The sequence below is a fragment of the Aquarana catesbeiana genome, linkage group LG02 (assembly GCF_042186555.1).
Source record: "Aquarana catesbeiana isolate 2022-GZ linkage group LG02, ASM4218655v1, whole genome shotgun sequence".
NCBI classification, from domain to species: Eukaryota; Metazoa; Chordata; class Amphibia; order Anura; family Ranidae; genus Aquarana; species Aquarana catesbeiana.
This window is the reverse complement of record NC_133325.1, coordinates 588,246,619-588,262,947: the sequence shown is the minus strand read 5'-3', so window position 1 is coordinate 588,262,947 and position 16,329 is coordinate 588,246,619. Positions and strand designations below refer to the sequence as shown.

At 45.6% G+C, this 16,329-nt stretch overlaps 1 protein-coding gene across 1 annotated transcript in view; it reads right to left on the bottom strand.

Moving 5' to 3' along the window:
- LOC141128759 (fatty acid-binding protein, heart-like) overlaps positions 1–16,329 on the bottom strand; it is a 33,014-nt gene that overhangs the window by 10,932 nt on the left and 5,753 nt on the right. Inside the window, 1 exon segment of the mRNA XM_073616232.1 lies at positions 15,707–15,879. Coding sequence (XP_073472333.1) covers positions 15,707–15,879 — 173 coding nt within the window.

The following is a 16,329-nucleotide window of genomic DNA, read 5'->3' as shown; positions in this document are numbered from 1 at the left end:
CTTTACTGTTGTCTTATTTTTTAAGTAAAAAAAGTAGTGTATTTTTCAAAAAAAAAAAAAAAAAAAAAGTAATAACGCTGCGCAAATATGGTGTGACAGTCATTTTATTCTCTAGGGTGTTAGAAAAAAAAAAAATGTTTAATGTTTGGAGGGGAGGGGGTCCAAGTAATTTTTCCTGTAAAAACATTTAATTTGTAAACAAATCTCAGAAAGAGGCTTGGTCATCAAGTGTTAAAATAAAAAAAAAAAAGCCAACACTACAAAACTACAGCTAATGGTACTGGTTTTTTTTTTTTTTTTTTTTTTTTTTTTTAACATCCAGTGTGCATGAGGCTTTAGCATTTGGATAGGCAGTTAAACTGCAGCTCAGCCACCTGTTTAGAATGCTAAAGTGACGGTAGCTTTAAAAATACTGCATTTAACCCAGTTTTGTAATACAATTGTTTATGCTACCTCAGTCTGCCATTATACTGGTGTAGCAAGGTCTCCAGCCTCCTTCAGTCTGATGAGAACCTCCAGGGCCAGAGATAGCTAACATGCTTCTGTATGTGGTGGGTTGCGAGGCATTGTGGGTGGAATATGGATACAGTTATTGGGTGCAAAAGGTTCTATTTCTCATAACAGATCTTAGTGGGGGGGGTTAGGGCCAAGACACCCTGAGTATTTGCAAGTTTAATTAGCAGACTCGAGACTTCAATAGGACAGCCATGCAGGGAAAGGCCTCCAGCAAGAAGCTGCATCTGCACATGCAGGTATGTTGTCTAAGGAACTGTTAAAGACTGTTGCCAAACACAAATCACAACAGTTTTCACCTTCACTACAACTTCTCCCTGTAGTTCTTCCACACACTGAGCTCCCTGTCTGTCACTAGACCCTCCGATTCATTGACTCTGAATTCCTCAAGCTCCTCTAATCTTTAGTGGTATTTTCCTCAAGCGTCACCCTTGCCTCTCTGCTGGGTCCCTAGCTTGGCACTCCCAATACTCCTCAAGCTTCACCCCACTGGCCTGCTCGGTCCCTGGCTTAACACACAAGGCTGTTCTAGTAGCGTCACCTCTGCTGGCTGGGTCTCTGACTTGATCACCGCCTGAAGTTTCCGATTCTCCACCGTGCCCATTCGGTGAGAATGCTGCTCCGATACTTGCTTCAGTTACTCACTGTTGTCCCTGGTAATAAGGTGGTTGGTCCCTTAGTGGTGACAGCATCCCTTCTACCACTGACTGGTTCTCTGGCCAGCAGAACCGTCACTTTTGGTTGGACTGCAAGCCACAATCCCAACCCTGCGCTGCTCACTTGCTTATGGATAGGCCCTCACACAGCCCAGCAGCCAGACGCCCCAGGGATAGGCCCAATCTCCGGCCAAGCAGCCCAGGACACATGTTCACCCAGACAGCCATCCAGGTGGCACAGAACATAGATCACCTGACTCCATCTGAATATATAGGTTCTCCCAGTAGGCCAAGGGATTCAAGAAAAGCCCTGCCCATTGGCTGAGATACCCCATATACCGATAACCTGACCTTGGGTTGCTTTTCTCAGATCAATACCACCAAGTACCCAGCCACCTAGTGGTAGAAGCAAAAAGTGCAACAAGGCCAAACTTAGGGAGGGGAAAAAAAAAAAAAAAAAAAGATTGCTAACAATCAACCAGGATAACTACTCCCGGCAAGTAAATTTGTGAGAAGCATCCCTGCCTAAACTCCAGGGTGCCACTTCAGCTATCTGCAGTTCCTACGGAACACAATTCAAATTGGGTAAGGCATGCCAACTGGAGCAGTTGATAGACTTGTATTGCTTTGAATGCAGCAGAGATAAAGGGAACTCTGAAACTGGCTAGAATTCAAATTTTTGGCATGTAAAGACAGCGCATCCTTGTGTATTTCAGCTGTCAGTTTAGCTCCATTGAGGCTTGTGTCAATGGGTAAATGCATCTTGCCTTCATGTGCATTCTGCTTGCATTAGATATTCATTTGAAACTGAACTAAACCCATTGCTTCAATTCTTTTTATACATGTCTTGCACTCTTAAGCCACGTACACACGATTGGATTTTCCGACAAATGTTTGATGGAGCTTTTTGGAAATTCCAACCGTGTGTAGGCGCCATCGGAATTTCTGACAAACAAAATTTGAGATCTGGATCTCAAATTTTCCCACAACAAAATCAGTTGTCGTAAATTCCGATCGTGTGTACACAAATCGACACAAATTTCCACACATGCTTGGAATCATGCAGAAGAGCCACACTGGCCATTGAACTTAATTTTTCTCTGCTCGTCGTATGTGTCGTATGTCACCGCATTCTTGGCAATCGGAATTTCTGACAAGATGTGTGACCGTGTGTATGCAAGACAAGTTTGAGCCAACATAAGTCGGAAAAAACATGGATTTTGTTGTCGGGATGTGCGATCGTGTGTACGTGGCATAAGAATACAAAATTATAATCAAACTCACTCCCTTCTGTGCCAACAAGTCCAGTGCTCCAACCAACACACCAGGCTTCTTACCAGAAGCCTAGACAGGTCTCATATTGCTCTATACAAAAATGCTCAAATCCCAGATGGATGGCTCACTCATGACTGTTGTATAACAGAGGTAACTCTACCACCACTTATATACCCCAACCTCTTAACCTTACCTTATTAATTGAGACCACACCAAGGTTGGTGTTAACAAGGCCGTAGCAGCCTAATTTATTTAAACAAATATATATATTCAAATTAACATAAAACATTGAAACATCTGTTAATCAACCCATCAATCTCCTAGCGTTGGTCTTTGCAGGAACTTCATAACCATCTGTGGAAAAATACTGCACTGCGGTACCTCTCCAAGTGTATTAATAGGCCTCAAGCCGACATGCTGGCTCAGAGACAACCACTAACCGCAGTGCCCCCATTAACACTTTCCAGCTAATCTCCATTAGCTGGAAACCACCATCAGGACCCATAGCAACGATAGTTCCTGAACTCTTCCTTCTGAAATATCTTCCTTCCCCTGCAAAGACCAACACCCGCCACAGCACCCAAAGGAAACACCTTACCTATGGGTGCCCCTCCACACCCGAAGTGCTCTCTGAATACCCTCTTGTAATCCGAACACCCACATGTCAATACCCACCTAATGCAAATACACCCCATCTGCCCTCAGGTATCTCCATTTCTCAAACTCCAATTCCACGTGCCTAATAGCCAATCCCCCATGCCTAACCATGAACTTGCTCACATCCCTATTAATCTTTCTCCTGGCCCTACTAACCCTTTCCACCGACCTGGCCATCCGCCATGTTGTACGAGCCACCATGTCCGACCAAAACAATGACCATGCCAGGAAAGTCCCTCAATAACCGCCGCACATCGAATTTGATGTCCCGCGTAATGTCCAACATGGACCTAACCCCCAAACCGTTGCCGCCCACGTGCAAAAACGACGGGCAGCCTGTCCTTTTTTGCATACCGATGCACTTCAGTAACAATCCTACCCCATAACATCCCAGGGACTCCCAACCACGAATACAGCCTACCGTCTATAAAAACCCATATGCCTGCCTTCTTACCCAACATCACCCCTCCTGGCCCCCCAGAACACCTAGGAATGACCCATTATCCAGACCATTCCTGCCACCGATTCTGAAATTATAAGAGAGCAAACCCAACACCATGACCAAATAGTATTCCATACCACGCAGGGCCTAACATCAAACTCCTCCCCACCCTAATACTTCACAACCCAACCACAAGTTGAGGCCGAACTGCTGTCTGGGACCTCCTTGATTCCCACCACCCAATACGCTTTTACCGAATCCACATCCAGTCCACTTCTGGCTGCCTCCGTAGCAGCCCCTATCCAAAATGAATGAGAGGAAAACTCCTTCTCTACCCACCCCAATGCCCGTAAACATTTTCTTACAAAAAATCAACAATATGAAAGCGCGATACAGTAGATCCATCTACATGAGGCACAGCAGTGGTCCTGGCACTGGAGCACCTGTACTGACCTCCCTTTTACCCATTTGATCGGTCTTCGATCTACGCAAAAATAAAGCCAACCCATCATCTCCACATATAACCTCATGACCCCCAATTCCCCCATGAACCTTTTTAAGGACTGACCAACTCCTCTATCCGAAACACCCCAAAGAACGCTAACAAAAAGGGCCACCTTGAACAAGATGGCCTGGTATTCAGATCAACACACTCCCCCAAATATGCTACCATACCCCGCATCATGACAAAGGTTACTGGTCTCCTGGCATCCCTGCGGGCCACCGATCGCCGGTAACTCTTAATCACCCGTCTCACCCCAAAATCTTGTGTGAAATCAGGTTGACCTTGCAATTTGAATAGGAAAGCTAAACCAGCTAACTTCATATTCACAGCAGGAGTGGACACCCCCTCTTCCCTATGCCTCACCTGAAATACAACACCAGTAAACGAACTGCCAGGCCAGCTGACCCTTCACCAGCCTTTTGAACGAACGCCAGCCCTTCCTTCCATCCCCTTCAGATCCCTGAACGAAGCACCCCACAATTTCACCGCCAGCCCCACCGGAAACAATTCCAGCAACACTAAATTCTTCTTAACTCCCGCTTCAAGCCATGACCACGGCCATGGTCCAGCACTCCACTGACCCTGGAATAAAAAACCCCAAAACCCGTAGAGCCAACAGTATCTGTAATAATTTCCATGTCAAAATTGCTAACGGGCCCTAAAATCCATAGAGCCCGTCCGTGAAAGGATTCCCAAACAAAAAAGGCATGCCATACCCTCAAGTTCTCCCTGTGCGCTTTAACCAAGCGCACAACGCTCGTGGGAGACCTGATCCCGGCTGTACTTGCCAAAAACCAATGATAGAAAAACCCGCCCCCATTGGCCGAATGTGACATGCCAAATTCCGCTTACCCCCGAACGATTGCAGTACTCGCAGCTGACTTTGCGTAAACTAATCACACCTGCAATTTCCCCTTTTAAATTCGCCAGCTTATCTACCGACAACCTGCGTTCCATTGCACCCGAGTCCAAGACAACGCCCAGGAACGTGTTGACCACGCTTAAACCAATCACACCTGCAATATACCCTTTTAAATTAGCCAGCTTATCTACCGACAACCTGCGTTCCATTGCACCAGAGTCCAAGACAACGCCCAGGAACGTGATGACCGTGCTAGCCCCCCCCCCCCCCCCCCGTCTTCTCAGGTGCCACCGGAATTCCAAACCGGTCCGCTCTGTGTTCCCACGTAGCCAGGAGCCCCGCGCAGATTCTGGAAGAAGCTGGTACCATGCAAATGAAATCGTCCAGGTAATGGATGATCGAATTCCCGCCTGACACATCCCTTACCACCCCTCCCACAACTGAGCTAAATTGCTCACAGTGCACAGGAATACATAGCAACACATCGGTGGGCATTGGACGATGCAAAATTACTCATTCCAATGACACCCCTAGCAACCGGAAGCTATCCGGGTGAACTGGGGGTTGCCGAAAAACTGATTCCACCTCCACCTTCGCCATCAATGCCCCCTTTCCGTAATGACGCACCCAACCCACCGCAGCAGCGAACGATGTACTACTCACTGAACATGTCTCCTGGTCAATGGCATCATTAACTGACCCCCTTTTGGAAAAGAAAGTGGTGAATCAACCTAAATTTGTTGGGCTCCTACTTTGGCACTACTCCAAAGAGGAAACTACCAAATCAGCGAAACAGTGCAGACGGAAAGGGGCCCTCCATGCGACTTCCCTACTAAGTTCCTCAGAAACTACATCTGGCTGTCGCATGGCCGATCATAAAGTGCAAGACACCGTGGAATCACCTCTAAAATACATGGAATCCTAACGCCAGCTGTGAAACCTGAATCCCGCAACTGAGCCACTTTCCAATCCGGATACCTACCGAGAAAACGGCCACATCCTTTTCACCATCACTGTGGTCCTCCCTCTTGTGTCCAGCCTCTCCAGCACGACCTATTCCTTGCTTGCAACCTCTGGACGACTGATGAGACCATCTACCCCTGAACACTAGTGCTTGTACCGGCACATCCCTCTGAACGTGCAGGTCCTAGCATTGTACTGCCAGCATACCCCTTTTTTGTTGCCGGCCGCCTGTCCCTGAGCCGAAAGTCCACCGGCCTCCCCTGAAAATTAACTGGTGCGGAGCCCACGCAGCCGTCCTCAAGCACAGTCACAGGCTGATGTCCTTATGGTCCCAGCTCAACGCCGGCCGGATAACTCTCCACTGACGAAAATGCTCAACATACCTCAGCCACTCCGTGCCCCCGTAAGCTCTATCCGCCTCCCCTATCAAATCCTAGTAACAAAAGAGTGCCGAACAGTATTCGGTGTTCTTTTTCCCCCACTCACCCTTGCACTGATGGTAAAACTCCTGTAGCCAGTTGGCAAATGTTGTCGGGATCAACCGGTATCCCCTCTTCTCTCCGTCCTCCTTTGAATGATCCGGTTTAACCCTATCCAGGTTAAATTTTTGCTAACTGCAGCAGGGAAAAAATCTCCGCATACTCACCCTACCACATCTTTTCTCATACTTCAGGCTTCAAGTGTGCCCCCAATGGCCCCTCATAGTAAACATAGACCTCGCATTTTGCAGAACCAGCTAGTCTGATGACTTCCTGTCTGCCCGCAGCTTCCCCCGCCACCACCACCTTGGTCGTCCCCTGCGTAACCCCACCTGTGTTACCTGTGACGGGCATGTTGTCAAGGCCGGAACTACCGGAGCTACCGCACCCCCCAGCAAAATGGCTTGGCCGACTACTCTTGCTGGTGGGACCCAGGCTGACACCGGCCCAGCGGGGGCTCTATCCGCATGCCCCAACTTTTGCATCAATTCCTATGTCCCATCAAGAAAACCCAGTAACCCCGCAGCCCCCCCAGCTGCCTCAGCCACTGCCGTCCTTCCCGCCGGACCCATCTGTCCTGCCCTCTTGCCCTATGCTAACAGACAATCCCTCATGATATAAGTGTAAAGGTGACTTACTGGGCTGCACAGGAGTTGCCCCATCAGCCGACCATCTGCTTTCCAACGACGTTGCACTGCACGAGGGGGGGGGGGGGGAGCAGCCTCTTCTTCCGACTCCCAGTTCTCCTGCTGACCTCTGTCCAGACCCTCTTCCTCTTCTGATGAGAGCCCGCCAGGCATAACAGCACCAGCTGCCGATGGTTCCGCTGACCTCCGAACCCCCCCCGCATTGCGTACCCGCTCACCGGCTTCTGGACGGCCTTACCAGGACCAGTGTGTGGGGCCTCAGTCCTGCTGGCCTCCGCTTGCCTGGAAGTCCTCCCCGGCTGTCCCCCACTGCTCCTCCTAAGGTCCCTTGGCGGTGCATAAGAAAGCCCGGGAACCCCTTTTGCTTTGTTCCTCAATGGTAGGCCTCAGGCCGACTGATGTAGCGCTAGAGGCGGGGCCCGTGCCCTCCTGTTTCCACCGCCTAGTAGGCCGCAATGCCGCCCCGGAGCCCCCAGACTGTCCTCCTGGTGACCTCCTGTGCTGGAGGGGAGACCGCACAGGACTCCCCCCATCCCGCGCTGCTGCCCACTAGGCCGGGGGTCCCGTCGGGAGTCCCTGACAGGGTACCCCCCGACTGACGCTGTGGCCTAGAGTGACAGTCCGGTGAGAAAATCGCTCCAGCGGCCTGGGCCTACACGCCCGATTGCCCTACCTCCCCCCTGTAATGTCACCTGCTGCTGTTCGTGTTAGAATAAGCCCCAAAGTGTCCTGAATCCAACAGGAGACCCTGAAACGCTGCTTCCTCCCTGAGCTGGGCCAAGAGCTGCTCCACCTCTGACATGCTTCTGCTGAACTTTTCCCAAAACTGATTGCTCATAGGGAGGGGCCTCCCTTTTATCTCCTCTCCAACCCCTCCCCCCAGCACCAACCTTATACACTCCCTCTCCTGATACTATTACCCTGTTTCCCCAGTCATGTAAGCCCTCCGCCTATGTAATTTCATTTGCTTTGCTCCGGGCTTTTCTTTCTAAATAGACATGTACAGCATAATTCCACATCACATATAAAGAGCAGAAGATCTGCCATTGACACCACCACAATGCCCCATCCTATGGAACATCTTCCATGGGGCATCGGAGTAGATGCCTGTCCTGTAGGACAATGTGTAGGGAGGAGCATAGTGGTGACATCGCACCTGCTTGCAATCTGTTTATACTTTTGTTGGCCCCAGATCACTGCTCTGCAAAAAGAAGCTCTTTAGTAGCCCATGACCACAATTTAGTGGCCTGGAAACGTGTACTCCAGACCAATGTGTGCATGGATAGACCACTGCAGGAAAAAAAAAAAAAAAAAAAAAAAAAACACACAACACACACACACGCCTTAACTTTTCAAAGTGCCTGAGCTCATCAACACAGCCAGGGAACACGTTACATCAAAAGCCCCATGCACACCGTGTGTTTAGCCCCACTGCATGGTGCTCTGGAAATTAGCTGCGTGCATAGGGCCCTGGTGTCTCATCCAGCCACCTGTCAAACTGAGAGGCCAACAGCTGCTGCATCTGGAAGGTGCACCCAACTGTAGGAAAGTTTGGGACAGTATGTTCAAAGGACAAATGCCCAGAACAGACTTCTTGCAGTCTGGTCATTCATCCCTGGGCACATACTGCCCTAAACGTTTATACCACTAGGTGCCCCTTCTAGCTGCAGCAGCTGTCAGCCTCTCGTGTCCTCAAGTGCCCTTTATAGTGATGCCTGAGGAAAACCACTAAGTACATAGGTGAGATGCACAACTGTGAAACTGGTGCCTTCGAAGTGACTTTCACCAATTCTGGTGAAAATAAAATTGGAAAAGATCAAAGCCAGATATGCTGCACCATATTAAATGTATTTATGATTTGAATGCTAGGACAAGCATTGTATTTTTTTTTTAATATAGGAGGTACACAAGCCTTATTTTATATAAAAGAAATGTTAAAGTAGACATATTTGGCATTCTTTCCCCAAATTTGGCTTTCCTTCCAAATACACTGCTGCCCAAGCCAGCGAGTACATTTTTTCCAACCCTCTCATAACAGCCACATGCAAAATACTTTCCATTCCAAAACCGCAGCAAAATCTGTCTACTTTCCAAGGCTGCTGAGGTCACATGACAGATATACCTCTTGGCAAAGTGTACGGTTTGTCTTTAAAGCACGGGATACACAGCCAGACACATTGCTAACATTTGAGTGAACACACACACTAGCCTAATTAAGACTAACCCAATAGGCTCAGGACCCCATTCACACCAGGCAGATCTGTAGCAGTGGGTTTATTACAGGTACATTGCATTAAAGCAGCCAATTCATTTGAATGGGCTGCCTGATGCACTACAATAGATGTAAAAACTGTACCTGCCCCATCACAACATAATGCTGGTACACAGTGCGTTTGAGGTATGGGTTGTAAAAAAAAAAAAAAAAAAAAAAAAAAAAAAAAAAAAAAAAAAAAAAAAGGAAGAAGTGCAGCAGTGCACCCTGCCCCCCCCCCCCCTTTAAATTTAAAGTGGAAGTTTAGTCAGAAAATTTGCAGGTATAGCCATGTAACACATTTAAATAAGGCCTATACTCTTCAAAATCCAGCAATACACTCACCCTGCTCTGCACATGCTCAGTTAGCCTCGGTTCACACTGGGACAACTTGTCAGGCGACCTAGGTCGCCTGACAAGTAGCGTCCCCTTCAGTACAATGGAACCGTTCTAAGGGGAGCGACGCAAGTCGCTCAGACTTAGAAAAAGGTTCCTGTACGACTTCGGGGGCAACTTGCATAGACTTCTATACAGAAGTCGTTTTGCAAGTCGCCCGGGCAGTCGCGTGCAGGTCGCCTCGGTGAGGCGACCTGCAAGTCATGCCACCTCTGGTGTGAACCAAGGCTTACTCTAATGGCACTAACAGAAATCAGGCCACTAGAGGCCAATCTGACAGCCTAACGATTTACTGCTGTTTAGGGACTCTGGGCTTCAACAAAATGGCAGCCTTCAGCAAGTAAAACATTTTTTATCAAGTTATGGGTAAAGTTATGCTTTAAAGTGATTGTAAAGGCTGTTTAACGTGTTTTTTTTACCTCCTCTTTGCAGTTGGATTTGCACGGAGGGAAGAGGGAGAGAGCTGCCGCTATTTTGGAAACTCTGAATACATTAAATTTTTTGGTTTTAGGCCTCATGTACACTGGACATTACTACAGCTGCCATTTTTTGGCTTCAGGCACTTTTCTGCAGCCAGTAAACTCCCCAGCAGGTTATCCTGTTTGTCCATGCACACATAGGCTGTTAGTTTTGACAGGGGTGTTTTCTGGCTGGAAAACCCGGAACTAGTGGGTTGAGGATTTTTTTTTTTTTTTTTTTTTTTTTTTTTTTTTATATCTGTAAAAACATTAACTTAGCTGTAGAATGCATTTTTGAACATTTTAGCAAATGCTACTGGCATTTAGGCCTCATGCACACTGGATGTTAAAATAATGTTATTAAAACTGTCAGTAGCTTTGGAGTGAGTTTTTCCCAATGGATCAAAAATGTTATAAAATATTTAAAAAAATAATACAACCAGATCCATATTTAACTTTACTTAATCTAAAACCGGAATGGTTAACACTCTCAATTCAAACTTATGATCCAACTAATAACGGCTGCAAAACAAACAGTGGCCAAGGCATGGAAATCTCCTACATTGGTACTAGCAGAAACAATTCACAGAATGAATAATACAATGTCCCATGCTAAGATGGTAGCCATCGATCAAAATCAAATTCCAAAATTTGAAAAACTTTGGCATCCTTGGATAAAACAGTTCCTGTCAAACTTCAATGACTCTGTCCTGTTGCCATGGTAACAGATTAAATGACTTACAGAGACACCCATTCTAAGGCTTCAAAGAGAACTAAAAAGAATAATAAACTGACGGGCGGGACAACCTTGTGGACCATACCTCTACCTTTCAACCCTTTCTTCTTTCTCTTTCCTTTTCTCCACCTTACGATTAAAGCTCATTATCAGAATTTATTTGACCTATATACACTCTACTTGTAAACAATATGTATAGTAGGTATAAATCATTTAAATACCTACAAAAGTAACTAAGGAAATGATATATATCTTTAATTTAGGTTTACGTAAACCCAATGTTTAATATTTGAAATTTCATTATATTTACCTATATAAACCCTACTGTAAAACAATGAGCTTACTTTATAGATCCTTGTAAACTTACTTTATGTATCTTTATAACATTGTATACTCAAACTTCTTTTGACAAGGAAAAAAAAAAAAAAAAATGTTATAAAACGCTGGTGAGCCACGTTTGAGATTGGAGTGTTTTTACAGCTGAAAAACTCAGAACCCACTAGATTTTTTTTTAAGCCAAAAAACTGCTGATAAAACAGCCTATGTCTGCATGGACACATAGGCCAACATGGAGAATTTGACTGTAGGAAAAAACCCACACGTCCAAAGCCCTTAAACAGCTGCTGTAAAAACGTCCAGTGTGCATGAGGCCTGAACGTCCCTTATGCTTCAGTTTCCTTTTGTTACAATCACAGTCTATAGCACCTATCTTTGGGTAATGTTGATTGACAACCTCAGCCATAGAGAACACCGCTGCTGTCATTCAAAGCATAACAATGACAAACAAAAGTTATGTTTGAGCGTCACGTTTAGTGAACCTTGGTAACAGAATTATACATTAAGCAAACAAGAGGTTAGTTACAAGTACTCAATGAAATCTACTTTAAAGTAAACCTGACTGCTGTTATGTTGCAGCCAAGTCCCCCATCCAGCACTGGAGACTGCCATTCTAGTTAGTTTAGGGCAGATCCCAGCAGAATTATGCATGGTGACATTCATGTCCCGAAACAGGCACTGCATCTGGAATCATGCAGTTGCAGCCCCCAATGCTGCATGGGAGCCTTGCTTTACAACTTCAGCCAAAACAATTTCCAGTATGACATTACTCATCTCTGTGGGTGATCTGTCTGTGTCCACAGTTGGTGTAGCAGTCTGGAGAATTTGAGATCTCTACTTTTATCCCTTCTGCAGGTCTTCCAGGACAGAGATTCTGGTTGGTCAGTGCCGGGACAGAATCACTCTGATCTATCCTGGATGCCCTTGGTACCATTCAAATCTGTCCCTTAAGATTACCATACAGTGATTGAAATTTGTCCAGTTCAGCAGGGGCTGGCTGAATTGTGATCAGTGCGCAGCCGTCCCTGCGCAACAGAAGTTGATCCCATGATCAGCTACAGCCACTAATCAGTGTATTCTGACAGCGCCGGGTCTGTCAGAATACAATGTCCCAGCAAGGGGGAATTCCTCAATACACCTCAATTGTGTGGATGGAGAAATCTTATTTGCACTCAGTTTGCTGGATGAAAATAAAGTCAGTCCGCAACACTGTCCATTAGTGGCTGCTTTTACACATACATGGGTCAATAGATAACATAGCACTGTGCTATATCAGTTTTTGTGAATCAGTGAGCAGCATTGTTGGGCTGTTATATGGCACAGATCCTGACATTGCTAATCACTCCCAAGCAAAAGCTCATACAGCGCTGTGTAATCCATCTGCTGGGCTGTGTACATGTAAAAGCCACCTCTGATAGACATGCAGCGATGCAACGCTGATCTGTTTCTGTTCTGAATAGACGATCAGTGATGCCTGTTCATTTGTAATGTGTATTGCTTGTACTGCTGATTTCACATCATATATGGCATCAGCAAATACTTTACACAGAGCTGCAGCTCTGAGCCCTTTTACTAGTATAAATGAACAAGCAGCATCGATTGCCATCGATAGTGACAGGTCACACAGCTTACAGATGGGGATTAAAAAGAGTTCTCCTTTAAGAAAAATTGGTGAATGTATAACATGCAAAATTTAGATTACCTTTAAAGGGAATACATTTATATACATTTGCTGAAGCAACTATAACCATGGACAGCTAAAGAACCCTAGCCCCGCTATAAAACTAATATGTAACATTACAAGCTGATGTTGGATGAGGTACAACTATTCCAGATTTAGACAAACCTTCAAGGACATCACACATATCACTACAACTACTACTTTTGCAGGATCCCCTGCATACATTTAGAACTAATACGGCGACCTAAAGTTGCTGCAATTACAGACCAGAAAACTTGTCTTGGAGCATGTTGCACACCAAGTAGTCTTTTTGGGATCATAGCATAAAGCCTGCTACAGGAAGAAAAAATAAATAAAACCAAACACCCCGTTGTAATACAAGCCCAGTAAATGTAATAGTCACAAGGCTGAAATCACTTAACGTACTGTTCATTTTAATAATCAGTTATTTATACAGTGATGAACAGAGCCATGTCTGTCCCTGCTCCTGAAAGAGCTGACAGTCTACATCCTTGGCCAAAAGTTTTGGCAAAAAAAACAAATATTAATTTTCACAAAGTCTGCTGCCTAAGGCTCGATTCACACAGGGGCAACACGACTTCAGCAAATTACAAGGTGACTTGAAGTCGCCTCCATGACAGGACGACTTCGGCTGTGGCCAATCACAGGGCAATCAGCTCTCTGGGGAGGGGAGGGGGGGGGGGGGGGGAGGGAGGGGTTTTCCCTGCAAAGTCGCTTGACTTTACAGAGAGATCCGACTTCCATTGATTTCTATGGTAAAGGTCGCCTACCAAGTCGGATCAAAGTAGTACAGGGAGTACGCTCTGAAGTCGGAGCGACTTCAGTAGTGTCTATTAAGACGCTAGCGTTCACTCCCATTGAATCTATTTCTGGGGCGACTTGGGGCGACTTGAGGGCGTACAAGTCGGATCCCAAGTCGCCCCAGTGTGAACCGACCCTAAGTGTTTAGATCTTTGTCAGATGTTACTATGGTATACTGAAGTTTAATTACAAGCCTTTCATAAGAGTCAAAGGCTTTTGACAAAAACACATTACGTTTATGCAAAGAGTCAATATTTGCAGTGTTGACCCTTCAAGACCTCTGCAATTCTCCCTGGCATGCTGTCAACTTCTGGGCCACATCCTGACTGATGGCAGCCCATTCTTACATAATCAATGCTTGGAGCTTGTCAAAATTTGTGGGAGTTTTGTTCACCCGCCTCGAGGATTGACCTCAAGTTCACTGGGATTAAGGTCTGGGGAGTTTCCTGGCCATGGACCCCATACCACTTTGTCACTTTTGCCTTAGGCCTCATGCACATTATAAAAAAAATAAAAAAACCCATCTGAAGACAAAAACCAGCAGCTTTAAAAACTGAGCATGAGGCCTTATGTCAATGTGCTCCATCATGCTAGAAAAGGCATGGTTTGTCACCAAACTGTTCGAGGGTTGGGAGAAGTTGCTCTGAGGATGTTTTCGTACCATTCTTTATCCATAGCTGTGTTCTTAGGCAAAAGCATGAGTGAGGCCACTCCCTTGGCTGGGAAGCAACCCCACACATGAATGGTCTCAGGATGCTTGAGGTTTATCCTGGAGAGAAGAGGCTTCCTTGCTGCCCTTCTTGACACCAGGCCATCCTCAAAGTTTTCGCCTCACCATGCATTCAGATGCACTCACATCTGCCTGCCGCCATTTCTGAGCAAGCTCTGCACTGGTGGTGCCCCAATCCCACAGCTGAAGCAATTGTAGGAGACAGTCCTGGCACTTGCTGGGCTTTGACACCCTGAAGCCTTCACAAATGCAGTGGAAATGTTTTGCTATGAGATCAAGTTGATTTTCAATGCAAAGACTTGGCAATTTGCATATACTTCAGAATGTTATGAAAGCGATTCGATGAATTGAAATCAAAAACTGAAGCAGACTGAAAATTATATAGTTGGACACATGCACTTTCTAAAAAGCTTAAACAGCATCAGTGGCAACATCTAGGTACCTTGACTTTAGAGCAATGCTCCATTTCCCAACCACCAAGTATCCAATAAAAGGTAGCCAAGGAGTGCTCTGGATAGTGGAAGGGCAGTGCAAAGCTCTGATGTCAAAGAAAGTGGAGTGAAAGGGATGAAGCTCATCACTTATGGGACTAGAGGTTAAATTCAATTCAACTTACACTTTAAAATATAATAAAAACCAATAGACTCAATATGCGGTATGAATGGCCGCAGCCCTTTATTACTGGTATGATAATGTATATAGCCAATTACCAATACATTTTACCTTGACGATATAACGTTTATAACCATACATAGGATTATAAATACCAATGGTTCAGCTCGAACCAAACAACAAAACCACTATTCCTTATAACAGAAGGAATCTTCAAAACAAAAAAAAAAGGGGAGGGGGGACCACGACAAAAGGAGGGAGAGGTGCCCTTTTCTTCTGCTGCAGCCGTTCTGAATAAAATTGCTGGTTTGAATGCTTTTATAGGTTCGTTGGATCACCTGATCAACTGTAGAATTTTCTAGAAGTTTAAAAGTCAGCTGACAGGTAAGTGACCAATTAAATGACTGAAATTTAAAATTTTTAGCAAACTTATTGATTTGTCCCCATTTGTCCCACACTAGGCATGAGCACAGTGTGGTCAGTTTTCTGGCTGTGCCAATATGTGCCCCACTTGCAGCTATTCACTGGAAAGATCAGTGTACTTCACCACACACACACACACACCAAGAGGTTAAATTGTTAACATTTTGCACTGTAAAGAGATGGAACATACAAAACTCAGGGCAGATGGGGTACTTCATGGAAATTATTCCTATAACCAGTGCAGGGCAACCATTCATTTTACCTTTGTTTTTCTGTCATCTGCTGTAGTTTCATCAAATTCTTCATTGAGTTTAAACTTGACTTCTGTGTTCTTGAAGGTGCTCTGTGTCTGTATCACAACAACATCCCCTTCTAAACTGATTATAGTTGTGGGTTTGGTGAGACTTGCCATCTGGCGGGTGGCAAAACCCACACCTGAGGGAAAAAAAAAAAAAATATAAAAATAAAATCTCAGCTTTCCATGAACGGAATGACATTCTGCTGCTAATTTTTACTACATCTACTGCTTCTATGCACCATATGTAGGTGCACCTTTAGGCTAAAATATAGCAAACACCCACCTGCTGCAATAATGTAGAGATCATTGGGATAAGCGTTGCCATTTAAACAGCCTAGTCTGAACCCAGGTGAGGGAGCCTGCCAACAAGCTGTCACTATACTGGGCCAATTATCTGTAGCCTGGGCATTTCTTGCCCTGCATGTACACGTGACTGCAGGGCATTCAGCCACAAATGATTGGCCCAGTACAGTGATAGCTTCCCGACAGGCTCCCCATCTAGGTTCAGACTAGAATCAAAATACACTCAAGCTCATCTCTACTCACATCCATGTTTCAATCCCCTTGGACAACCTCCTTTAGCTCTA